Consider the following 26,841-nt stretch of genomic DNA (forward strand, 5'->3'; position numbering starts at 1 on the left):
TAATGATTCCAGGCAGGTCAGAGGTGGGCAGGACCTTGAGGCAGGCCCTGGTGAGAGGGGCCCTGAAGACCACCTTCTGGCCCTGTCATCGCCCCCTCCACGCCCCGTGACTCGCTCTCACTGCTCTTCCTCGGATGATCAGATGGTTGGGCAGCCTCCTGCTGGCCCCACTGCCTCCAGGGTCTCCTTTTCTGACCACCAGACACATCCCTTTCCCAAAACCCTGGTTTGCCCCTCCTTCCTCATTGGCCCCCTCCCCTCAGGCGCTCCATGACCCAGAAGACAGAGCCCAGGCCATTCTGTCTGCCTTTGAGGCTCCTCCTGGTCTGGCCCTGATGTCCCAGCCCCCTCTGCCCTAACATTCCATTCCCAAACCCCACACCGGCCCCCATGCAGTGGGGCTCCATGCTGAGGGTGAGGGGCACAGAACATGGTACATGCACTGGCTTGTTTATTAGACAAAGTCTTAGAGACACAGTAAGGCACGAAGTCCAGGAAGGGGGCAGGGTCCCCTGGGGGATGTGACCAGGAACACTGTGGCCTCAGTGCCGGATGCCTCACTGTGGTGGGAGCTCTCTGCCCTCCAGCGGCTCTGAGCGGCTGTCTCCAGCAGCCTGGCTCCCATGGAGCCTGAGGACAAGGGAGCCCTTTCATCCCGAGATGCTGAGTATGGGCAACAGCGGGGAGGGGAAGGAAGAGGCAGCTCCACCACGTGGGTGTGGCAGGGGGATGGGGCTCCTTGGACCCTGAAGGCACTAAGACTAGAGGGCCTGGCTCAGGGGCAGGTCCTGGAGCTGGGGCAGGAGTCGGGGCTCAGCCTGGCTGATTGGTGCAGGGAGGGGGCAGGTTGGCTGTCACTGAGCCGAGAGGCACCAGGTGGCAGGAGGCACCAGGTGGCAGGCTGTGAGGCTGCCTCAACTGAAGTCGCGGTTGCGCAGGAGGAGTGGGGCTACCAGGGTCCACAGGTAGAGGAGCAGCCCCGCCCAGCTGGCACAGATCTTCACCCACACGGCGGTCCACGTGCTGATCATCTTCCGGGTCTCGCCCGGCCTGGAACACACCATCTTCCCCATGAGCCCGGTGCCCAGTCTGGTGACTTCCGTCTTGGCCCCTGGCCTTATGACCCAGTTGTGACCCCGGACTTCAACTCTGGCTCTTCCACTGTAACTCCAATCCGTCTCTGATATTTTTAACACCTGGCCTTGTGACTGTGGACAGAGCTCCTGACCTCGACTCCCATCTTGAGTCCAGTGTTAGTCCGTGAGATCGTGACCTGCCTCCTGGTCTCCAACTTTGTGATCCTAATTCTGGGACCTCAATCCTAGCCTCTGAACTTCAGACCCTGGAGCTCCTGACCTTAGTCCTGACCGTTACCCTTGATTCTGACCTTTGATCCTGTAACTTAAGAGTAGCTCCTGACCTCATTACCGTCATTTAGCTCCTTGACCCTGCCACTTCAATCCTGGCTTTATGGCCTCCTACTATCAATTTTAACTTTAACCAAATGACCAAATTTTTGACACTAAATGACCACAATCCCAGCCCTAGAACCTCATGACTTCTATCCTTGACTTGTAACTTTGGTTCTGAACTCCACATCCTCATCCTAACCTTCCAACCATGAAGCCCAAATCTGACCCCATGACCCCTGATTTTTAAACCCCACCTGCCCTGCACAGGCCCAGCACCAGCTGCTGTGCCTTCCCCGGTTCAGTCTCCTAGTGAAGGTGCGGGAGCTGAGCAGATGAAGGCACTGGTGGGGAAACTGGAGCAGGGAAGGGGCAGGCTCTATGGAGGGTCCTCAATACACACCCCCACCCCCAAGCCTTAAGCAGACATCAGGAAAACCCAGTGAGGAGAGATGTGTAGACCTGCACCCCGCACCCCTGGGTTCTGTCCATGCCCCACCGGGCTACGCACTTGTACCAGTTGGTGAGCGTCATCATGATGTGCAGTGAGGCCAGCACCAGGCAGAAGTGGAAGAAGGAGTAGCTGTAGGTGACGCCATCCTGCTCGTTGTCAAAGGCCCGGCCCTCACAGGCTGCCACCTGCTGCTGCTGCTGCTGTGTGGCCTCTAGCATAGGTGGGCCCTCCTCAGTCTGCATCAGGCTGTTCACCTGCCGGTGGTCTGAGGAGCGCAGACTGCAGGGGAGGGAGAAGGTGGGCAAATAGATAGCCCTGGCGTTGGTCATAACACTGGACACAAATGGTCCCAGAGCCTCAGAGGCCAGCGACCCGGTTACTGGGCCCGGGAGTTAACAAACTGCTTTGCCTCTCAACTCTACCCCTAACCCCACTCCCATTTTCTGTGTGACCTTGAGCAAAACAATTAACCTCTCTGAGCCTCTGATTCCTTGTCTGTAAAATAAGGGATAATCGTAACTGCTCTAGAGGACTGCTGGGGGGACTAGATGGAATAATGACATAAGGTCTCTAGCATAGTGTTTGGCACAGAATATAAATTCAATCAACAGTCACTGTTGTTAGGATTGTGCCTTTGCCATTTCCATAAACACGTATCGAGTACCTAATACTACAAAGCACCATACCAGGTACTACATCCATTAAGAATGTTAATAATTAATCACACTCGTTTGCCATTAAGTTTCCATTTTATTAGTGTCAGGTGGTTTTACCAATGACCTCCCTTCCCTTCGTGCTTACACTAAAAAGAACAGCAGTAATGATTGTATGTCATGCTTTCTGCGATAAGCCTTGATGTTTTCAACAGAATTTGATAGTTTGAGACATAAAAATTTTTGAAAAACCAACTCCCATTTCCAAAAAAAGTGAAAAGAAGGAGAGCTGGATTCTAGTCCCACCACACCAGCAAATTGAGAAATCACCCCTTGCTGTGCATCAGTGCGTCCCTACCCAACCTACCTACCCTATTCACCCTACCCACCCTACATACCCTCTCCACCCTGCCTACCCTACACACCCTATCCACCCTATCCACCCTATCTACCCTACAATCACCCTATCCACTCTCTCCACCCTACCTACCCTACACACCCTATCCACCCTACCCACCCTATCCACCCTATTCACCCCACCTACCCTACACATCCTATCCACCCTAACAACCCTACCCACCCTACCCACCCTATCCACCCTCTCCGCCCTACCCACCCTATTCACTCTCTCCACCCTACCTACCCTATCCACCCTACCCACCCTACCTACCCTATCCACCCTACCTACCCTACATACCCTATCCACCCTACCTACCCTACACACCCTACTCACCCTATCCACCCTACCTACCCTACACACCCTATCCACCATATCCACCCTACCTACCCTACACACCCTACTCACCCTAACCACCCTGCCTACCCTATCCACCCTACCTACCCTACACACCCTATCCACCCTATCCAACCTAACCACCCTATCCACCCTACCCACCCTACACACCCTAACCACCCTATCCACCCTACCCACCCTACACACCCTAACCACCCTATCCACCCTACCCACCCTACACACCCTAACCACCCTATCCACCCTACCCACCCTACACACCCTAACCACCCTATCCACCATATCCACCCTACCTACCCTACACACCCTATCCACCATATCCACCCTACCTACCCTACACACCCTATCCACCCTATCCACCCTACCCACCCTACACACCCTAACCACCCTATCCACCCTAACCACCCTATCCACCCTATCCACCCTACACACCCTATCCACCATATCCACCCTACCTACCCTACACACCCTATCCACCATATCCACCCTACCTACCCTACACACCCTATCCACCCTATCCACCCTACCCAGCCTATCCACCCTACCTACCCTACCTACCCTACCCACCCTACCCACCCTAACCACCCTATCCACCCTACCTACCCTACACACCCTACCCACCCTACCCACCCTATCCACCCTACTACTCTACACACCCTATCCACCCTACCTACCCTACACACCCTATCCACCCTACCCACCCTATCCACCCTATTCACCCCACCTACCCTACACACCCTATCCACCCTATCCACCCTACCCAGCCTATCCACCCTACCTACCCTACCTACCCTACCCACCCTACCCACCCTAACCACCCTATCCACCCTACCTACCCTACACACCCTACCCACCCTACCCACCCTATCCACCCTACTACCCTACACACCCTATCCACCCTACCTACCCTACACACCCTACTCACCCTATCCACCCTACCTACCCTACACACCCTATCCACCATATCCACCCTACCTACCCTACACACCCTACTCACCCTAACCACCCTGCCTACCCTATCCACCCTACCTACCCTACACACCCTATCCACCCCACCTACCCTACACACCCTACCCACCCTATCCAACCTAACCACCCTATCCACCCTACCCACCCTACACACCCTAACCACCCTATCCACCCTACCCACCCTACACACCCTAACCACCCTATCCACCCTACCCACCCTACACACCCTAACCACCCTATCCACCCTAACCACCCTATCCACCCTACCTACCCTACACACCCTATCCACCATATCCACCCTACCTACCCTACACACCCTATCCACCATATCCACCCTACCTACCCTACCTACCCTACCCACCCTACCCACCCTAACCACCCTATCCACCCTACCTACCCTACACACCCTACCCACCCTACCCACCCTATCCACCCTACTACTCTACACACCCTATCCACCCTACCTACCCTATCCACCCTATTCACCCCACCTACCCTACCCACCCTATCCACCCTACTACTCTACACACCCTATCCACCCTACCCACCCTATCCACCCTATTCACCCCACCTACCCTACACACCCTACCCACCCTATCCAACCTAACCACCCTATCCACCCTACCCACCCTACACACCCTAACCACCCTATCCACCCTACCCACCCTACACACCCTAACCACCCTATCCACCCTAACCACCCTATCCACCCTACCTACCCTACACACCCTATCCACCATATCCACCCTACCTACCCTACCTACCCTACCCACCCTACCCACCCTAACCACCCTATCCACCCTACCTACCCTACACACCCTACCCACCCTACCCACCCTATCCACCCTACTACTCTACACACCCTATCCACCCTACCTACCCTATCCACCCTATTCACCCCACCTACCCTACCCACCCTATCCACCCTACTACTCTACACACCCTATCCACCCTACCCACCCTATCCACCCTATTCACCCCACCTACCCTACACACCCTATCCACCCTATCCACCCTACCCAGCCTATCCACCCTATTCACCCCACCTACCCTACACACCCTATCCACCCTATCCACCCTACCCACCCTATCCACCCTATTCACCCCACCTACCCTACACACCCTATCCACCCTATCCACCCTACCCAGCCTATCCACCCTACCTACCCTACCTACCCTACCCACCCTACCCACCCTAACCACCCTATCCACCCTACCTACCCTACACACCCTACCCACCCTACCCACCCTATCCACCCTACTACCCTACACACCCTATCCACCCTACCTACCCTACACACCCTATCCACCCTACCCACCCTATCCACCCTACCCACCCTACCCACCCTATCCATCCTATCCACCCTACCCACCCTAACCACTCTACCCACCCTAACCACCCTATCCACCCTAACCACCCTATCCACCCTACCTACCCTATCCACCCTACCTACCCTATCCACCCTACCTACCCTAACCACCCTACCTACCCTAACCACCCTAACCACCCTATCCACCCTACCTACCCTATCCACCCTACCTACCCTAACCACCCTAACCACCCTATCCACCCTACCCACCCTACCCACCCTAACCACCCTACCCACCCTACCCACCCTATCCACCCTACCCACCCTACCCACCCTAACCACCCTAACCACCCTACACACCCTACCCACCCTACCCACCCTAACCACCCTACCCACCCTACCTACCCTATCCACCCTACCCACCCTACCCACCCTATCCACCCTATCCAACCTACCCACCCCATCCACTCTACCCACCCTAACCACCCTATCCACCCTAACCACCCTATCCACCCTACCTACCCTATCCACCCTACCTACCCTATCCACCCTACCCACCCTATCCACCCTACCTACCCTACACACCCTATCCACCCTATCCACCCTACCCACCCTATCCACCCTATCCACCCTACCCACCCTATCCACCCTAACCACCCTACCCACCCTATCCACCCTAACCACCCTACCCACCCTATCCACCCTAACCACCCTACCCACCCTATCCACCCTACCTACCCTACACACCCTAACCACCCTATCCACCCTAACCACCCTAACCACCCTATCCACCATATCCACCCTATCCACCCTAACCACCCTACCCACCCTATCCACCCTATCCATCCTACACACCCTATCCACCCTATCCACCCTACACACCCTACCCACCCTATCCACCCTATCCAACCTAACCACCCTACCCACCCTATCCACCCTATCCACCCTACCTACCCTACACACCCTAACTACCCTATCCACCCTATCCACCCTAACCACCCTATCCACCCTATCCATCCTATACACCCTACCCACCCTACCCAGCCTATCCACCCTATCCAACCTACCCACCCTATCCACCCTACCCACCCTAACCACCCTACCCACCCTATCCACCCTACCTACCCTACACACCCTAACTACCCTATCCACCCTATCCATCCTACACACCCTATCCACCCTATCCACCCTACACACCCTACCCACCCTATCCACCCTATCCAACCTAACCACCCTATCCAACCTAACCACCCTATCCACCCTACCCACCCTAACCACCCTATCCACCCTACCCACCCTACCTACCCTATCTACCAAATACCATATGGATATCTCACGCATGAGCCCAGATTGGGTGGTCCTGGCCCTCATGGGTTACATACGCTTCTTTGCTGCCTGTGCTGTAAGAACCATGCTAAGAACAGACCTGTGCCCCAGGCTCTCAGCAGTGCATGTGCCAGGAGCTGTGGGTGTGGAAGCGGCAGGAAAAACAGCTGTGCCAGGTCAGGGAGGGGAAGGGACAAAGAACCAGGGGCAGGGAAAGATTTCCAAGCTCTTCAGCCACCGGCCACTGTGTGCTCATGGCCTCCTCCCTGGGTCTCAGTTTCCCTATCTGTAAAATCAAGGTAATCAGGCCAGGAGTGGTCCACTCCTGTAATCCAAATACTTTGGTAGGCTATGGTAGGAGGATTGCTAGGGCCAGGAGTTAAAGGCCATCCTGGGCAACATAGTGTCTCTACAAAAGAAAAAAAAAAAAAGTTTTTTAAGTAGCCAGGCATGGTGGTATGCACCTGTAGTCTCAGAGACTCAGGAGGCTAAGGTGGGAGGATCACTTGAGCCCAGGAGTTTGAGGCGACAGTGAGCTGTGATCGTGCCATTGCACTCCAGCCTGGGTGACAGGAAGACCCTGTCTCAAAAAAGAAAAGGGAGAGGAATGGGGAGGGGAGGGGAGGGGAGGGGAGGGAAAGGTAGAGGAGAGGACACAGAGGTACTTCAAGCCTTTCCAGCTTGAAAAGGAATCAAATGTGACAAAGAAGATACATGTTTATGAACTGTACAGAACTGACTTAGAGAAAATGTTTTGAAAAAGGCCAAAACAGAACAAAATGTGAAAGAGTCTTAAAATGATCTAGCCCAGGGGCCTGGAGGCAGGGGTGCTGTTGGAACTGGGATGGATGGATGGGGAAAGATCAGGGGAGCAGAGCCAAGATTCCCTCTAGAGTTAAGGGCAGATGGAAAGTGGCGCCTGGAGAAATGCAGGGTCACAGGGAAGCAAACTCAGGGTCTGCCAGATGCAGTGTAAACAATAATTAAACCTAATCTTATGATCTAGTGACTCATAAGAACAGCCACCCACAGCTACCTAGTTGTGCAAATGTTCACAATATTATGTTCATACTAATATACAAATGTTAACAATATTATGCAAATGTTCACAATAATATGCAATACTTAATCTGGCAAACTCCTAGGCTCAAGCAATCCTCCCACCTCAGCCTCTTCAGTCACTGGAACTACAAGGTGCACACCACCATGCCTGACTAATTACAAAACTTTTTTTTTCTAGAGACACTACGTTGCCTAGGCTGGCCTTAAACTCCTGGGCCCAAGCAATCCTCCTGCTTCAGCGTGGCAAAGTGTTTGGATTACAAATAACTTACTACTTGCCAAGTTCCTTTCTAAGTGTTTTTGTTTTGTTTTGTTAATTTTTTTAAAAAAGACAGGGTCTCACTATGTTGCCCAGGCTGGTCTCAATCTCCTGGGCCCAAGAGATCCTCCCACTTTGGCCTCCCAAAGTGCTGGGATTACAAGTGTGAGACACCACGCCTGGCCCCTTTATATGTGTTTTACACATACTGATTCATCTATAGCCCTTCAACAATCCAATGAGGGAGGTACTATTTTTATCTCTATTTTACAGACAAGGAAATTGAGGCTAGAGAGGTTAAGTGACTTGCCCAGGATCACATAGCCAGTAAGTGGCAATGCTAGGCTCAAATGCAGGCAGTCTGGCTGCGGAGTCCACACGGATAAACACCTACTAAGATGTTAAGCCCTTTGAAAAGAGCCGCTATGTGACCTTCAGCATGAGCTGCCTTGTCTCAGGGGAGCGTGTTGGGTCACAGACACATCCACTACAATGGAGGTTGTCATCCTCTTCTTACTGAGGAGGAAACAGGAGCTCAGAAAGGTTTAGCCACTTACCCCAAGCCACACAGCAGATGAGAAACAGTCCCTGGATCCACCGACCCCAGTCCATGCTCCTTCCCTGACCCCACAGCTGTCTGTACCGAACTGAACTGGCCCAGTATGCAGGAAAGGGCCATGAGCCAGAAGGCAAGGTCACGCCCACCTCTGTTGCCCATTCAAGCCGTGTCCTCTGAGGGACTCAGTTTCTCCTCCCGCACAATGCAAGAGTGGGACACATTGAATTCGAAGAGCACCTTCCAGCTTGGTATCCTGGCTCCCACACCCTCCCCTCACTCTGGCTCAGGGCCCCGAATCATGATCCTTCCCCAGAATCCAGACCTGGCCATACCTGATGAAGAGGGTGCACAGGAGGAAGATGATGAGGCCCACAATGCTCGGGGCATCCCACCACTGGGTCTCATAGCCCTCAGGGCCTGCCATGACCGTCTCATTGCCCAGCTGGGTTGGCAAGTGGGGGTTGCATTTCTGTTCTGGGGATGAGAGCACAATCACCCTCAGTCCATGTAGGCCAGGCCTAGGTAGCCAAGTGGCCCTGAGGATGGCTAGAGAGCCACCCCAATAGACAGACAGATGCACAGCCAACCACCCCACTCCCAGCAACAGAGTGCTCAGCAGTCACAAGGGCAGAGAGACAACTCAGGAACAGACGGGCCCTCCCATCTCATGGGAGGACTGAGACTCAGAATGGGCTGGAGCAGGGATGTCCCTGTCACTTGTGAGGGTCCCCAGCCCCACAGCAGGCCGATGCTGACCCAGGAACGAGGCCAGGCCTCCTTGAGCCTGGGCCCATACTCACCAGGGACACTGGATAGGGCTGACCAGGTGACAAACATGGTATAGAGGGTGATGACTGAGGCCTGCAGCAGACCCGAGTTGGGCTGGGCGTCCTGGCAAGAGTCGTTCACTGATAAGATCCCTGCCGGACCAGAGACATCCCACCCCACCCAGCCCACTCACACCAGCCAAGGGACCTCAGAAGCTCCCACCCACCTAGGATACCCCACCACACCCCACTTAGGGAAAACACCAGCCAGGCCACCTACCACCCACCTCACTAACCAAAGGCTGAGTCCTAATTCTTCTTTCTCTTAACACCCCTCAGATTACCCGCCCTCCTCCCCTGCTGAAAACCCATCTCATCACACTCTGAATTCCTTCATCTCTGCCTGGCCCGCTGCCCGGCTCCTCCCTGCTCTCTATCTGGAGAGTCTGCCCAGCCTCTCCCACTGCAGGGCCTTTGCCTTCGCTGTGCCCTCCCTCTGACATATTCCTTCCCAGCATCTCCGCACAGGCAGCCTCTCTTCAGTATGCAGACAGGACTCCCATGGAGCCCTAGGAACCCTGACTACAGCAGCCCTGTACCTGCCAGCCACCTACCTTTCAGCCCACACCCTCTCTCATGTCCACATTGCACATATTACCCAAAATCACCTCACTGGGCCTAGTCCCCTGTTGCCTGTCCTTCCCCACCCCTCACCACACATGCACTTAAAAACATGGACCTAAACTCTGTGATTAAGAGCACAGGCGGCTGGGCATGGCAGCTCATGCCTGTAATCCCAGCGCTTTGGGAGGCTGAGGCGGGCAGATTGTTTGAAACCAGAAGTTCAGAAGTTCAAGACCAGCCTGGCCAACATGGCAAGACCCTGTCTACTAAAAATACAAAAATTAGCTGGGTGTGGTGGCGGGCACCTGTAATCCAAGTTACTTGGGAGGCTGAGGCATGAGAATCACTTGAACCTGGGAGGCGGAGGTTGGTGGCAGTGAGCCAAGATCACACCACTGAACTCCAGCCTAAGTGACAGGCAAGATTCTGTCTCAAAAAACCAAAAACAAAAAAAATTTTAGGCCAGGTGTGGTGGCTCATGCCTGTAATCCCAGCACTTTGGGAGGCTGAGGTGGGCAGATCACTGGTTACTTGGGAGGCTGAAGCACGAGAATCGCTTGAACCTGGGAGGCAGAGGTTGCAGTGAGCCAAGATTACACCACTGCACTCCAGCCTGGGCAACACAGCCAGACCCTTTCTCCAAAAAAAAAAAAAAAGAAAGAAAAGAAAAAGAAAAAAGAAAACCAGAGCACAGACTCTGGAGCCAGTCCGCCTGGGTTCGAATCCCAGTTCCCCATGTGACCTTGGCTAGGCCTCTTCTCTAAGCCTTCGTTTCCTCACCTGTAAAGTGAGGATGAGGATGGCGTGAGGATCAAATAACAAGTCCGAGGCCACTAACTACTGGCTATCATCATTATTGCTTCCTCCCTTCCTCACAGCCATATCTCCAACATCTAGAAGAGGGCCTGGTACACAGAAGTGCTCGAGAGGTATCTGCTGCATAAATACTGATTGCTGTGTGACCTGGGATACAGATATTACCTTCTCTGGGCTTCAACTTTTCTTACTGGGAAATAAGAGTCTGACCAGAAGGAAGGTTCCTAGCCTTTCTGCTAAAGACCCCCGAAGACTACCTAAGCCCCTTGAAGCTGCTGGTGTGCTGAGATCTCAAACCGCAAAGCACCACTGGACTCACAAGGGGCTCCAGCGGTACTTTCTGAAGAACACGCAGTTCCTCTGGGAGCTCCTGCCCATTATTCCAGATGGTCTTGGATTGGAAATGTGAAATTGCACCTTCCTACGCTACTTCCAGAGGTGTCTAGGAATCATCACCCAGGGACTCCCTGTAATGTTCTACTGATTTGCATAAAAACAAAAATGACAACAATAATAACTACAATAATAGCTAATGTCTGAGGGAAATCTACAGGCCAGGCATGGAGTGTTTACAAATAGGATCTCAATCCTGAGAATAACTCCAACAGTAGGTCTTATTATCTCCATTTTATATTTGAGAGGCAGAGAGAGGTTAGGGCACCTCCTAAAGACACCCAGCATGAAGCCATGAGAGCCTGTCTGTAACCTGGGGAGGCTGACCTGGGAGCCCACACACTCAGGCTGAGCCTCTGTGATGACAGCCCTGGCCCCAGGACCCGGGTTCCTACAAGAAGTCCCACCCACCAAGGGGCTGGGCCTCAAGCCGGGGAGGGACAGGCAGGCTAACCTGGACCTTGGGCAGGACAGCAGCAATGGACACGCAGACACAGAAGGTGAGGTTGAGACTGATGAAGACCTTGCCCTCGTGGCAGCCGCTGGGCTTAGTGTAGTAGATGAACATCAGCACCACGGCCGCGATCGACAGCAAGTAGAAGAGGAGAGTGAAGAAGAGGAGGCCTGGGCCAGAGGGTTAGTGAGAGGGTAGGTGTGGGGTGGGGCAGGAGGAATAAGCACTCCCACTCCTTCAAGGGGCCTTGTTGGCAGCTCTCCCCCTCTCCAGCTCTCGGTTTCCCCATCTGAAGAATGATGTCACTACCTTTCACCAACACCTTTGTGAGTCATTGCCCCACCCTGAGCTAACATGGTTCACCTGCTACCTTGTAATAAGGGAACTGTGACAATAAATACAATGAACTCAAAACAGTCTTGCAAAAACTGAACCAGGTACAGAGCGGTCTGCTGTTGACCCGCCCTCCCTGTCCAAGAGAGACCGGCAAGTTTAGGGAGATGTGGAAACCAAACAGCGCCCAGGTGAGCCTTTCTCCTCGTTGTGTTCAGAACTGAAAGAGAACCAGGGACTCACCCTGCTACTGGGGTTTCAGGGACCAGGTGTCACTTGAAGTTCAGCCTGGGCACTACCAAAAGGGCTTCACACGCTGCTGGCTGTGCATGGCCCACCCTGCAGGAACCCCCAAACAAGACCCCTCCAAGGCCTCTCCAGGTCGGCTCTCCTCGGATCCCCCAGAAGTCACCCGGGATCAGCTGGCTCCCCCCATCTGCCTGAGACAATTAGAATCTTGCCCTAAGGTAGTGGCTGCTGGGGATGCCCCCCAGTTTTATCTAGCTTCAGAGACCCTCAATTTCTCAGGCGGCCCCAGCCCTGTCCAGGCTCGAGTCCCCGTACAGAGGCAGGGTGGCAGCACTGACCTGCGTACCAGGCGCGGGAGTCGCACTCCTCAGCCTTGCCCAGCCACCGCTGGTTCCAGGAGTGTGCAAAGTCGATGAGCAGCACCAGCTGGATGAGGATGAAGAGGAAGGAGCCCACGACGCCAAAGTAGAACCAGACTGGGTGGGGAGAGGCGAGTGAGGCGAGGAGAGTCCCTCTCTCACATCTACTCATTCAACAAGTGTTTCTGCTACGCCCTGCATTGGGGACACTGAGAAGAACAGAGTCCCTGCCCTCAGGGAGCCCCTAGCTATGCACAGAGGGAAGGATATGGGTCATGGCAAGGCAGCTCCCCCTACCCCTGGGTTGCACAAAGGCCATGTGGCCAGGCACCACAGTGCTGTCTCATGGGTGGGGAGTAAGGACCCAGCCAGCAGCCTGGGGTTCGTGTGTCCCAGCAAAGAGCAGTCCCACCACATTCCTCCAACCTGCTGCCCTGCCTCCCTCCCCAGAGCCCCCCATGCCTCCTGCCAAGCCCGCCTACTGTTGGAGAAGGAGCCGTCAGGGATGTAGAAGGCACCCACGGTGAGGCCCACCAGGATCAGGAACTTAAAGAACCAAAACCTATGGAAAGGGTGGGGGATGGACAAGGAAGCTGAGTGCAGGCAGGGAAACTGGAAGTCAGATTGGGCCTGCCCCAGAGCCCCCTCCCACAAAGAGCAGGTGCTGGGAGGGGTGAGGATAGGCTGTCTGATGGTCTGATGGGCACAGGAAGTCTCTCCTGGCCCTGGAAAAATGCTAAAGGGCAGGAGGAAGGACCAAGCAGCGGTGAGGGTGGTCACCCAGGTCCAGCCCCAGCTGTGTCACTGAAGTGCTGCAGGGCCTGAGGCTTGCTGCCACCCTTTCTGAGCCTTACTCTTCATCTGAGAAATGGATATAACTCAGAGTTGTTCTGCATGCTGTGCAGATCCGTGAACAGGCAGAGGAGCAGGCAAGGCACTGGGGGAAGGTCCCAGGGTGCAGGCAGGGACCCCTCTCTCACCCATTCTGGATGGCAGCCCGGGGGTCCCGGCTGCTGCTCACGCAGAGCATGACCAGGGTGAAAAAGAAGAAGAAGGCTGCCGTGGCGAAGCACATGCGGTAGACAGCGCGGTAGCCAAGCAGGGAGCCACAGTCGATGTGGCCCTGCAGGACGGTGGGGATCCCAGCCCCCTCCTCACACACCCAGGGCAGCTGTGGAGACAGACAGAGCAGCGTCAAGGCCCCACCCCACACAGAACCCTGGCAGCTCCCTTTATAAACCAAAGCCCTGATCTCCCAAGGCTGGCCAGGAAAGAGGCTCTCCCAGCAGGGGCTGGACCAGGCAGGGAGGGGAGCCCCCCACCTCTGTCTCCACTGCCTCCACCTCCATTCCTAGCCCTCTCTGGGGCTGAAGCCCTGGGAGGCAGCTCCCCAATTACATCGTTAATGTTTATTTCCCATAGCCTCAGTAACTATTGCGCTGTCTAAAGCAGGGGTTCCCGCCGGGCATGGTGGCTCACGCCTGTAATCCCAGCACTTTGGGAAGCCGAGGTGGGCAGATCACGAGGTCAGGAAATCGAGACCATCCTGGCTCACATGGTGAAAGCCCATCTCTACCAAAAATTTAAAAAAAAAAAAAAAATTAGCCGGGCTTGGTGGCGGGTGCCTGTAGTCCCAGCTACTTAGGAGGCTGAGGCAGGAGAATGGCATCAACCCAGGAGGCGGAGCTTCCAGAGAGATCGCGCCAACGCACTCCAGCCTGGGTGATAGAACGAGACTCCACCTCAATCAATCAATCAATCAATAAAGCAGGGGTTCCCAAAGTGTTCTCCACCCACCACCTATATCAGAACCACCTGAGATGCTTGGGAAAACAGAGATTCTGAGGCCCCTCTCCCATGGAATAGAGCCTCAAGGTGGGGTCTGAGAACCTGCATTTCTACAAACTCCTCAGGGAGTCTCATCTTTATATAAACTAAAATGTGTATAAGGCATGCATGGTGATGCCCACGTCCCCCTGGGTCTGTGCTTGGCTGTAAAACACTGAGATGAAGGGAAAAGTTAGGAGCCCAAACCTGGGCTTGAGCACTAAGCGGGAGAAAAGCATCCACTAGGCCAGTGTCCAGGGGGCCAATAATGATCAATAAGACTTTCCAAGGAGACTGTGGCCTAAGAGAAAGAAGAATCCCCACAAGAGGCTCAAGCCCTCCTCCCCTCATTTCCAACCTCAGATCATCAGTGCACCCAAACACCCTGCCTCCTCTTCTGGATGAGCTGTGACCCCAAGCCTGGACCCTCTATCCTGGAGCCACTGAGGCCCCTCACTGGAGGCCGCCCTGCCACCCCTGGGGCACTCACCTTGTAGAGCTGACTCTCCACGCCTGGGCTCAGCATAATGATGCACACCAGCACCCCCAGGAAGAGGAAGAACGTGAAGATGAGGCGGCTCACGGTGGAGTTGCGACTGGCAGGGCAGCAGCTGCACAGGATGCAGGGGGCAGAGCCGCAGAGGCAGGACGCCTGCAAGACAGCACTGTCACTCTCCCCTCTCCTCTTCACTGCCCAAGCGCACACCTCCCACCACCTGCCCAGAGGTCAGCGGATCTGTGCTGCGCTAGGCAGGAGCACACTGTTCCCCAGACACCAGCCCATTGAACTTCAGGTCCGAGAGGGAGGCTGGGTCATATAGGGCTACACAGCCAGTAACCACAGAACCCAGACTCAAACCTGGGTCTATCTCAAGTGATACTGTGGCTTGAGAGAGAGAGCCAGCAGGTCACACTGTTTCTTATGAAGGGAGAGTGGTTTTTAAAAAAAAAAATCACAAAGCCAGCCATCACTGATTACCTTTGTGACCTTATACAAGTCACTCAACCTCTCTGTACCTCTCAGTGTCCTCTTCCGTAACATAGTGGTATGTACTCCTCACAAAGCAGTTGTGAGAATGAAATGGAAATTCCATATTGTAGCCCCCATGGGCTCCCTTTCCCCTTCCCCACTTAATTTCCCCCCCTACCCCCGGGACTTCCTGCCGTCAGCGAGGCTTTATGTTTTGTCAGCCTCCGCTTTCCAGCAGGGCAGGAATTTTTGTGTTTTGTTCATTGTAATATTCCTAGAAATTGGAACAGTGCCTGTCACACAGCAGGAGCTTACAGGCTATCTGTTGAAGGAACGTGAAGTGTTTAGCATAGTACCAGTCACATGCTAAGACCTCAGAAAACAGCAAGTGCATAATAAACATCAGTCCGATGAATGGAATGATTTTCGGCTCTGAGGCTGTACCAGCACTAGACAGCAGGTGGCGGTCTAACCCTTTCCCTCTCCAGGGTCCTTTGCCCCAGTTGCGGTCAGCCCTTCCCCTGGGCTGGCTGAAATCATTCAGGGGCTGGTGATGCCACACTACACCACACCTGAAATGGAGACTCTCCCTCCTGGGAGCCCAGTCCACAGCCCAGCCTTTGAGGAAACAAGCCCCACATCCAGATACCTCTGATAAACTTTATCTTCCCCTAAACAGCCCCTACTCCTCACTCAGGGATTTAAGAGCCTAGAGAGCAAGAGACATAGGCCCCGCCCTCCTGGAGCCTACACAAGCAGGAAAAACACTAAAATCGTGACTCACATCATGACAAGTGCTAAGAAGGACGTGTGCCCACTGCCAGAAGAGTGCTAACACGGCCTAGGTTTGATTGAGGGTGGCTTGTCAGGGAAGCCCTCCTTGAAGAAGTGACTTTTAAGCTGAGAGCAGGCCAGGCGCGGTGGCTCACACCTGTAATCCCAGCATTTTGGGAGGCCAAGGCAGGAGGATCGCTTGAGCCCAGGAGTTGGAGAATAGCCTGGGCAGCATAGCGAGACCGGATATTTTAAAAAGAAGGTTTTTCTTGTTTGCTTTTGTTTTGTTGTTGTTGTTGTTTGAGACAGGGTCTTGCCCTGTCACCCAGGCCGGAGTGCAGTGGCACAATCTCAGTTCACTACAACCTCTGCCTCCTGGGCTGAAGCCATCCTCCCACCTCAGCCTCCTGAGTAACTGGGACAACAAGCACACACCACCATGCCTGGTTAATTTTTGTATTTTTTGTAGAGATGGAGTTTCACCACGTTGCCCAGACTGATCTTAAACTCCTGGGCTCAAGCAATCTGCCCACTCAGCCTCCCAAAGTGCTAGGATTACAGCCGTGAGCCACTGCACCTGGCCTTTTAGAAAGAAATATTTTTAAATAAAATAATAATCTGAGAGCAGAGGGATGAGGAGACACTGCCAGACCAAAGGGAGGAAAGAAAGTTTCAGACAGGTGGCTTTGGGGTGGGTAGGGGCTGGGCATTTGAGGAATAGAAAGAAGGCCCTTGTGGCCAAAGCTTGGTGTGCAGACAGTCAGCGGTGAGTATGAGGTTAGACAGGCTGGCAAGGCCAGACCACATAGGCACCAGCAGTCAGGAACAGGACCCTGGTTTTCATCCTAAGAGCAGTGGGCACCCACTCGAGGGGCTGGAGCCAAGGGTCAGGAATTGAAAGATGAGCTTTGAAAAGAGCAGGCTGGCAGGGGCCCCTTGCTCCTCACAGACCTCCGCCCTTCTTTCTGGACTGGTCACAAGGCACACAGCATGCCCTGCTGGGAGGTATCTGCCTCCCCTCCTACTCTCCCCCAGACTAGAAATGCTCCTAGCCTCTCTCTCGCTCACACAGATGCTAAACAAAATGCTTTGGAAACGAAACTATTCCTCATGGTCTAAATCAAAACAGTCTACCTGTCCAGCAACTTCTGTTTACATCTTGCAGCTGCCACCCCAAGACCTGCCTCCTATCCGTGGCTGTTTTGGTGGGTGAGAGGATAAGAAACGCCTGAAAAATGTTTTATAGCCATAAAGCAGTGGTCCCAAACCTTTCTAGCACCAGGAACCAGTTTCAGGGAAGACACTTTTCCACAGATGGCAGCAGGGGTGCTGGCAGGGGGCAAATATGGTTTTGGGATGATATTATTCCACCTCTGATCATCAGGCATTAGATTCTCATAAGGAGCACGCAATTTAGATCCCTAGAATGCACAGTTCACAACCGGGTTCGCACTCCTATAAGAATCTAAAGCTGCCACTGATCTGACAGGAGGCAGAGCTCAGGCAGTAATGCTTGTTCACCTGCTGTTCACTTCCTGCTGTGTGGCCCAGTTCTTAACAGGCCATGGATAGATACTGGTCCATGGCCCAGGGGTTGGGGACCCCTGCTATAAAGAACATTCTGGTTATCAGATAGAGCGGGTTATTAGTCCCATTTTATAGATGTGGAAATTGAGACCAGAGGGGCTAAGAGACTTACCAGAGGCCATACAGCAAGTTGATAACAGCACTGAGATTCAAGTAGTATTAGTGACAGCTGCCATTTACAGAGGGTTACTCAGTCTCAGGCTCTCTAATAAGCACTTTATCTACATTAAGCTTCACTGATGCTATGAATTTTGTGGTAACTTCCCATTTTCAAATGAGAAAACTGAGACAGATAGGTGGCATGACCAAGGTCACACAGCAAGTAGGCTGAGGAGCTGGGATGCAAATTCAGATCTGTGTGCACCAAGGGCCAGGCTCTGCCTATAGGACTACGCTGGTTCCCAGCTTGCTAATTCACTGATGGTCATCTCATTTAATTTAAATACATTCCAGTGATGAAAAAACAAAAAAGCAACACACACACACACACAAAAACCCCAAGACCAGAAAACCAAGGGAGGCCAGTGGGTACTGATCTCAGGAGCCAGGTGCCCGGGTGCCCCGTCAGGTCCTGACTCTGGCTTGTTACCATTTAATTTCAATTTGAGACATCTAAGACACAAGAAAGCTGTTCCGCTTTCAGAGCGCGTGGCCTTTCAGTTCGCTCTGGTTCTTAAAGATCAAACCTCCAGGTGTTCCTGATGCCTGAAACCTCAGGATTTCCAAGGGCCTGATCAGCAGTCAGAGAGACCAGGTCAAAGAGAAAAACACACACTGCTTCCAGAGCATCCTTGGAAATGTTCATCCACCTTGGTGCATTCACTCCACCCCGGAATGGTTCCTACAAGAACCTCTTCCATTTGACCAAAATGTCATTTTATATATATTTAAATCTCTTCCTACAGAAATGCCAGACCATGGGAGTAAGGGTAGATGTGTGCACATAAACACAAACACACGGAAATTCATTGTGGCACTGATCATAATAGGAAAATAATAGGGGAAAAAATTGTTTTTGAGGCAGGGCCGCATTCTGTCACCCAGACTAAAGTGTAGTAGTGCCATCTCAGTTCACTGCAACCTCCACCTCTGGGGCTCGAGCAATCCTCTCACCTCAGCCTCCCGAGTAACTGGGACCATAGGCACCAGCCACCATGCCCAGCTAATTTTTGGTTTTGGTTTCTTGGGTTTTGTTTCAAGAAAGGGTCTGGCTCTGTCACCCAGGCTGGAGTGTAGTGGTGTGATCTCAGCTCACTGAAGCCTCAACCTCCTGGGCTCCAAAGTGGCCCTCCACTTCTGGATATCTATCCTCCGACCTCAGCCTCCCAAGCAGCTGGGACCACAGGCATGCACCACCACACCTGGCTAATTTTTGTATTTTTCGGTAGAGACAGGGTTTTCTCATGTTGACCAGGCTGGTCTCGAACTCCTGGGCTCAAGGGATCCTCCCACTTTGGCCTTCCAAAGTGCTGGGATTATAGGCATGAGCTACCATGCCTGGCCACTAGGGGAAAATTGAAAATAACAAAACACCCATCAATACACCATGGTACGCCATAAAACGGACGTCTCTGCTGAATGGGGCAAATATGTAGGTAAATTAAATGTATATAAATTGTATATAATTAATTGTATATAAATACTTGTATATAAATAATACTTCAATTAAGTTAAATTTACAAATATAAAGATTTTATATAAAGAAAAAACTTAAATAAGTTTTAGGTTTTGTGAGCCTATTGGAGTCTCAAGAAACTACAAATAACCTAAATGTCTAACACCTGGGGACAGCTGTGGCCCTTTCACTCCACGGAACGCTACAGAGCCAGAAAGACGGAGTCCCTGGCTCCAGAGCAACATGGAATAATGCTTGTGATGCAGCGTGAAAGGCAGGCAGACTGGAAAACGGTTCCCACACTACGATTCCAACCACTCCCCTCTTCCTGCAGATGCGCTCAAGGGCAGCAACGGAAAAGCCCCAGAACACTTACAGTGGCTGAATCTTAGCACCAGCCCAGGTTCTCAGAACGAAGAACTCAGAATTTAAGAAGCCCCGGGCCTTAGAGTCTTACAGCTGCAAGGTTCCTTGGCATTCAACGAATCCATTCTCTTTCCAATGAAGAACCACACAGAAAGCATCTGGCCATGCTCTGCTGCTTGCACACTGCCAGTGACAAGGAGCTCACTACCTCCCAAGGCAAGGCAGGTAGCTCTGGGGAAGTAAGTGGTTTGGCATTATGTGAACAGTCTGTCACTGAGTCATTCACATTGTCTCCTGGTTGTCCTTAGAGTCAGGGACAGAAGTTCCTAGAACCACTCATGGGGCGCTGGGTGGGGAGAAGAGGCAGCTGAGGACTGGATGACAATTTTGAATTTTTCTATTTAAAACAAACTGGCCGTCTGGGCATGGTGGTTCATGCCTGTAATCCCAGCACTTTGAAAAGCCAACATGGGCAGATTACTTGAGGTCAGGAGTTTGAGACCATCCCGCCAACATGGTGAAACCTTATCTCTACTAAAGACACAAAAATTAGCCAGGCATGGTGACAGGCACTTGTAATCCCAGCTACTCAGGAGGTTGAGGCAGGAGACTTGCTTGAACCCAGGAGGCAGAAGTTGCAGTGAGCTGAATCACACCATTGCACTCCAGCCTGGGTGACAGAGCAAGAACTTGTCTCAAAAAATAAAATAAAATAAAATAAAATATAAAACAAAGTGGCCCTCCACTTCTGGATATATATCCAAAAGAAATGAAGCAGGGACTCACATATTTACACACCTATGTTCATAGCAGAATTATTCACAGTAGCCACAAGGTGAAAACAAGCTAAATGTCCATTGGTGGATGAGATGAATGGATAAACAAAATGTGGTATATCCATACCCATACAATGGAATATTATTTGTTCTTAAAAAAGAATGAGGCTGGCCGTGGAGGCTCACGCCTGCAATCCCAGCACTTCGGGAGGCCAAGGCAGGTGGATCACCTGAGGTCAGGAATTTGAGAGCAGCCTGGCCAACATGGTGAAACCCTATCTCTACTAAAAATACAAAAAAATTAGCCAGGCATGGTGGTGCATGCCTGTAGTCCCAGCTACTCGGGAGGCTGAGGCAAGAGAATTGTCTGAACCCGGGAGGTGGAAGTTGCAGTGAGCCAAGATTGCACCACTGCACTCCAGCCTGGGTAACAGAGCAGGACTCCGTCTCCAAAGAAAAAAAAAAAAGGAATGAAATTTTGACACATGCTATAACATGGATAAACCCTCAAGGCATTATGCTAAGTGAAATAAGCCAGACATCAAAGAACAAATATTGTATGACTCCACTTAGATGGAGAGAGTAGCCAAACTCAGAGAGAAAAGCAGTGAGTGAATTGGTGGTTATGAGGGGCTGCGGAGTTACTGTTTAGTGGGAGTTTCAGTCTGGCAATACGAAAAAGTTCTGTAGAAGGATGGTGCTGATGGTTGCAAAACAGTGTCAGTGTACTTAACGCTACACTTAAAAATTGTTAAAATGGTACATTTTACATTATGCATCTTTTACCTCAATTTTTTTTAAGGGAGGGGGCAGGGAGTTTTCAAAGAAGAGCAGGAAGAGGGGAAAGGGTATTCCCAGCAAAGAGAATGACACGTGCAGAGCTACAGGGACACTGTATTTTCAGGGCAGCTGAAAGGGTGAGAAAACCTGCAGAGGTCATGGAAGTGGTGGCCAGTGTCCCTGTATGCCATGCCAGGGAGTCTGGACTTCACCCTGAAAGCAACGGGGAATGATTGCGAAAGAAGAGGAATGGCAGCAAATTTGCATTGTAGAAATCTCACTTTGACCACAAAAAGACAGGCCACGGGGTGGTGTGTGGTACCTTTGGGGGAAGGGAAGAGTCAGGGGCTGTTGTCAGTAATCCAGATGAGGGATGACAGTAAGAAGATGTCCTGGAGTTACTGTGTGCCTATTGTGTGCTGGCACTACTCCTTCTGACAATGCCATTCATTCGGGATTTATTTTTATTACGGTTGTATTTATTAGATCTCCATTTTAATATACGTGTCTTCTAAAATAAATTACAAGCCGGGTGTGGTGGCTCATGCCTGTAATCCCAGCACTTTGGGAGGCCAAGGCTGGTGGATAACTTGAGGTCAGGAGTTCGAGACCAGCCTGGCCAACATGGTGAAACCCTGTCTCTATTAAAAACACAAAAATTAGCTGGGCATGGTGGCGCATGCCTGTAATCCCAGCTACTCGGGAGGTTGAGGCAGGAGAATCACTTGAACCTGGAGGCAGAGGTTGCAGTGAACTGGAATGGTGCCACTGCACTCCAGTCTGGACAACAGAGCAAGACTTCATCTCAAAAAAATAAAGTGAAGTAAAATAAAATAACACACAAACTCCTTGAAGACTAAAATAAAAGGTTAAAAGAGTAAATTTTTAAACATATATTTCATCACAATTTAAAAAATGCAAAACTGGCCCCAGCAAGCGTGCACCTTGCCGCTTTCATGAACAACTCCATAACTGGCTGAGCCACCCCAGGGCTAGTCAAAACACAGCAGAGAAGAGGTCAGCTGGAAATGTCCCAAGGTACACTTACTTCCCCTATGCAGTGCCAAGAATGCAGGTCCTAATGCTGGCTCTGCCACAACTTGTAGTCTGACCTCAAGCAAGTCTCTCCTCCCCTCCATGGGACTTAGTTTCCTCGTCTATAAAATGATCTCCTGGGGCAGGAGAGGACAGTGGCTCAGAGCCCAGGCTCTACAGTTAGGCAGCCCTGGGTCTCACTGGCTTCAGCACTTCCTTGCATGTGGTCTTGAGTCATATACCACTGCGGGGTGTTTATGGACTGGCCACTGCACACCAGCTTGGTGCTAACTATGCAGCTGTACTAACCTCAGTCCCATTTAATCCTCACAACAGGCTAAGGGGCAGACACCATTGTTCTCTCCACTTTACAGACAAGCGGATGGGCAAGTGACTGCCCACAGTCACAGAGATGCGAAGAGGCAAAGCTAGAATCCGAGTCCAGTGGTCTGACCCAAAGGCCTTTCACACTCCCTAGGATGTACAAGACCCTCTTTGCAGACTGGCCAAGTCATCATGTGCTGACTTGCCTGGTGGCCCCATCCCCTGTGGACCCATCTTACCTCCCCATCCAAAGCAGGACCCACCTTCAGCCCAGTTCACCTTCAGCCCAGTTCCAATGCTGAGAAGCACAATCAGAAGATGAGTCACACCTGGGAGGGTACAAAAGTCTTCCCCACTGACCCATGCATGCAAAAAAGTCCCTCCTAAAGTTGCCCAGAAATGCCACATAGAACTTCACTCCTGTGCAGCAAGTCTTCACTGCAACAGGATGGTACTGGTGTCCAGAAGTGCCCAACTGCGCCACTTAATGCTGTGTGGCTGTGAAGAAGTCACCTTCACTCTCTGAGCCAGTTTCCTCATCTGTGAAACAGGAACAATATTAACTGACCCGGTGGGGTTGTTGTGAGGATTAAATGGAGATATATACACACACACACACACACACACACACACACACACACATACATACTGCTCACTGCAGTGTGGGGCCTAGGCCACTGCTGGACAGCTCCATGCCACGAGTGTTGGGATAGTTATCTGTAAAATGGGCTAACGATTTCATAGGGTGGAGGAGGTGGGGAGAGCCAATGAGATGGCATGGTGAGGGGCTTGGAACAGTACCTGGCTCAGTAAATGTCAGAAGCCAGAACCTCAGTAAATGACAGAGGCCAGAACCCCAAGGGGATGGCACTGAAGGGAGGGCCAGGTCCCTTGCTGATATTACTCACTAAGTTACCTCCCAATTCTTCCCTGGACCAACCCTATGCCTCAGGCAGCCAGGATGTGGGGAAAGGAGGGAAGGTGTGGGCAGAAGCCTGGACCAGGAATCAGATGTTGACCCTAACTATGCAGTTCTCCATCCTTTCCCTGTGCAACCTTTGGCAAGTCAGCTAACTTCTCTGGGCCGCAGCCTTCTCATCTGTAAACAGACGGTTTGAGCCAGCCTATCTGCTCTCAGCATTGTAGAATGCTGTGACTCAGAGACCAGCACTTGGCTTTGCATTGTCTCCAAATGGAAATCTCCACCCACCTTTCCTTGATGTTAGCAATAATTCCCACAGGGAGCACTTACGATGTGCCAGGAGCTGTGCCTCATCTCCTAACAGCATTGTGAGAAAGGTCCTGTTACTGTCAACTGCCAGATGGGGTGACCAAGGCACACAGGGCTGGCAGGCTGCCCCTCAACATCTCCACCGCCAGCCCAGCCCAGCAGGGCCTGTGCCTCACCAGGTGCAATCATAGCTCACTGCATCCTCCATCTCCTGGGCTCAAGTGATCCTCCTGCCTCAGGCTCCTGAGTAGCTGGGACTACAGGGTGCATGCCACTATGCCCACCTACTGCTTCTTCTAAGACCCCAGCCTCTCACTCTAAACCCATCCTCCCTTCTCTCCATCTGTTCTTCAAACTCCACTGACTCCCAACAGCCTGCTGGGAGCAACAGATGGAAATCAGGTCCACTGTGGAAGCTCTGCCTCCCTCACCAGGAAGCAAACCTTTGTGGGCAGAGACCTGGCCCAAACCTTGAATTCTTTGGGCTGGGAGGGATTTCAGGCACCAGCTTGATTCCTTCTCCCGCACACGCACACGCACGCACACACACACACGAAAAATGGAGGCCTAGTGAGGCAAGAGGCTCTCTTGCCTCTCTGTCCTGTCTATGCTGATCTCATTCTCAGAAAATGGCTGTGAAGTAAATCTCTAGACCCCCAGCTCTCCCCTACATCCCCTCCTCTCTCTCTCTCTCTCTCTCTCACACACACACACACACACACACACACACACACACACCCGTCAGGGACAAAGGAAAGCGAGTCCCGAGATTCAGCAGCCGCTGGAGCCCCTTCTCCCTCTCAGGGCCTCTTTGTGTGGGGCCAGAGGGGGAGGGGGCTGCCTGAATGAACCTCAGATTTAATGAGGGGAAGAGGGAAGGAGGGGGCCGGGGAAAGGGAGGGGAGAACGGGCCTCCCAGCCGGGGTCTTGCTGGAGCCCCTCCCCTCTGTGGCTGCAGCCACAGAACAGAGGCTGGCCTCCCCCCAGGTCCCGAACCCGCGACCGGGCACTCCCCGCGCACACCTGAACCTCCCTCGATTCCTGCTGTCCCAACCCAGAGTTCTGCCCGGTGGTCCGTGACGACCTGCACCCTCCTCACTCGAGGGCAGCTAAGAAAGTCCGGGGCTCCCTCCCCTCCCATCCCAGTCTCCGCGCTGGGGCCCAGAGGGTCCGCGGCGAGCTGGGGAAGTGCCTGGGAGGCAGCGCGAGCCAGACTGAGGACGGCGGACGGGACCGCAGAGACTGAGGGACGGACGGACTGACGGACAGAAGACAGTAGACGGACAAAGACAGTCGGAGGAACGACGGACAGAGACACGAACCAGACAAGTACGAAAGGACAGGCGGAGCCCGAGCGACAGGAACAGAATGACTGGCAGGCGGCCAGAGGGGCAGGGCAGGGCACTCGCCAGGAGGGACGGGGCCCGGCCGACCCACACACAGAACCAGGGGGTCGGGGACGGGGACAGAGGCCACCCCGAGGACCGTCCCAAGTGGGGCGACGAGGGCCCACAGAGCTGCCCAGACCCCGGGCTCCAGACTCAATCTCTCCAGGTCCCAGGAGGGCGCCCGCCGAGGGCACTCGCCTCCTGCCCGCGGAAACCCGAGCCGGGACCGCAGCTGCCCGGCGCCTGCCGGTCGGGACTGAGCAGGGGGACGCGGGCAGCGGGATCGGGGTGCCGAGTGAGGGTCCGGAGGGCGAGCAGGCGGGGCACCGGCCCAGAAAGACAAGTTTGCAGGAAGGAAAAAGAAGAAACTACTCGAAGCACAACAGAAGAAAGTGAGGGCCCGCAGCAGGAACGGGCGGCGCGCGCGGGCGGGCGCCGGGGTTGGGACTCACGCAGCTGAGCAGGGAGCAGGCTCCCAGGCAGGCCCCCATGGCGGCGGCTCCAGGCTCCGGGCGCCCGGCGCTAGGCGCGGGGCGCGGACCTCGGGATCCGGGTGCCGGGCCAGGCCCCTCCTCGGTCCCGGCCCCGCCCCGGCCCCGCCCCAGCTACCGAAGCCGCTCGACGCTTTCCGGCGGCGCTCGGGGCCTCCCCAGACTCACCTGGGGCAGGTGCCCGGGAGGAGGGACCCTAGACAAAGGGGGCGGTCGGGGATTCCCGCGGCCACGCGAGCCGCGCAACCTGACCCAACCCTGGCCCGAGCTCGCATCCTGCTCCAAAGCGAGCATTCGCAAAGCGACCTCGGTTTGAGCCCGTGTGACCTCAGGCCACTGTCACTCTTGGGGACAGAAGCCAAGAGGTGGTCACCGCTGACTCCTCAGTGCTTGGTGCAGAGCCTCTGCTCAATAAATAAGTGCTGAGGTTGAATGCTGAATGACTGGAAAAAGAAACTTCGGCAAGTCACTGCACCTCTCTGAGCCTCAGTTTCCTGGTCTGTAAAGTGAGGATACATACCTCATAGGATGGTTACAACACATGGTAGGTGCTTGACAAATGTAAGCCCCCATCGTCACTGTTTTCTTCTTCTTCTTTTTTAAGTGACAGGGTCTTGCTGTGTCACCCAGGCTGGAGTGCAGTGGTGCAATCATAGCACCTGGGCTCAAGTGATCCTCCTGCCTGAGGCTCCTGAGTAGCTAGGACAACAGGTGCATGCCACCATGCCCACCTACCGCTTCTTCTAAGACCCCAGCCTCTCACTCTAAACCCATCCTCCCTTCTCTCCATCTGCTCTTCAAACTCCACTGACTCCCAACAGCCTGCCGGGAGCTACACACTCCCTACAGCCACCCCTGCTTGGTGGCTTATCACTCCCTAGGGATGCCCAAACTCTGGTCCCTAGCTAAGGGGGTCAGAAGGCCGGGAGG

General features: G+C 53.3%; 1 protein-coding gene across 3 annotated transcripts; it reads right to left on the bottom strand.

Annotated features, from left to right (window-relative positions):
- Positions 1-434: 434 nt before the first annotated feature.
- Positions 435-26,079, bottom strand: SERINC2 (serine incorporator 2). Of its 3 annotated transcripts, none has more exons than XM_077965021.1 (11): positions 25,873-26,015; positions 23,065-23,130; positions 15,065-15,226; positions 13,728-13,918; positions 13,230-13,309; positions 12,727-12,864; positions 11,807-11,976; positions 9,553-9,643; positions 9,085-9,226; positions 1,921-2,142; positions 435-1,050 (listed from the first exon to the last, which is right to left on the bottom strand). In XM_077965021.1, the coding sequence occupies exons 3-11, from the start codon at positions 15,098-15,100 to the stop codon at positions 915-917; spliced, it is 1,206 nt and encodes a 401-aa protein (XP_077821147.1). In that variant the 5' UTR covers positions 15,101-15,226; positions 23,065-23,130; positions 25,873-26,015; the 3' UTR covers positions 435-914. The 3 variants fall into 3 exon arrangements, with proteins under 3 accessions (XP_077821147.1, XP_077821150.1, XP_014989216.1); XM_077965024.1 differs by having other exon boundaries at positions 23,041-23,130; positions 25,873-25,996; XM_015133730.3 differs by lacking the exon at positions 23,065-23,130 and having other exon boundaries at positions 25,873-26,079.
- Between the last annotated feature and the right edge of the window lie 762 nt (positions 26,080-26,841).

This window comes from Macaca mulatta, chromosome 1 (genome assembly GCF_049350105.2).
Source record: "Macaca mulatta isolate MMU2019108-1 chromosome 1, T2T-MMU8v2.0, whole genome shotgun sequence".
NCBI lineage: Eukaryota > Metazoa > Chordata > Mammalia > Primates > Cercopithecidae > Macaca > Macaca mulatta.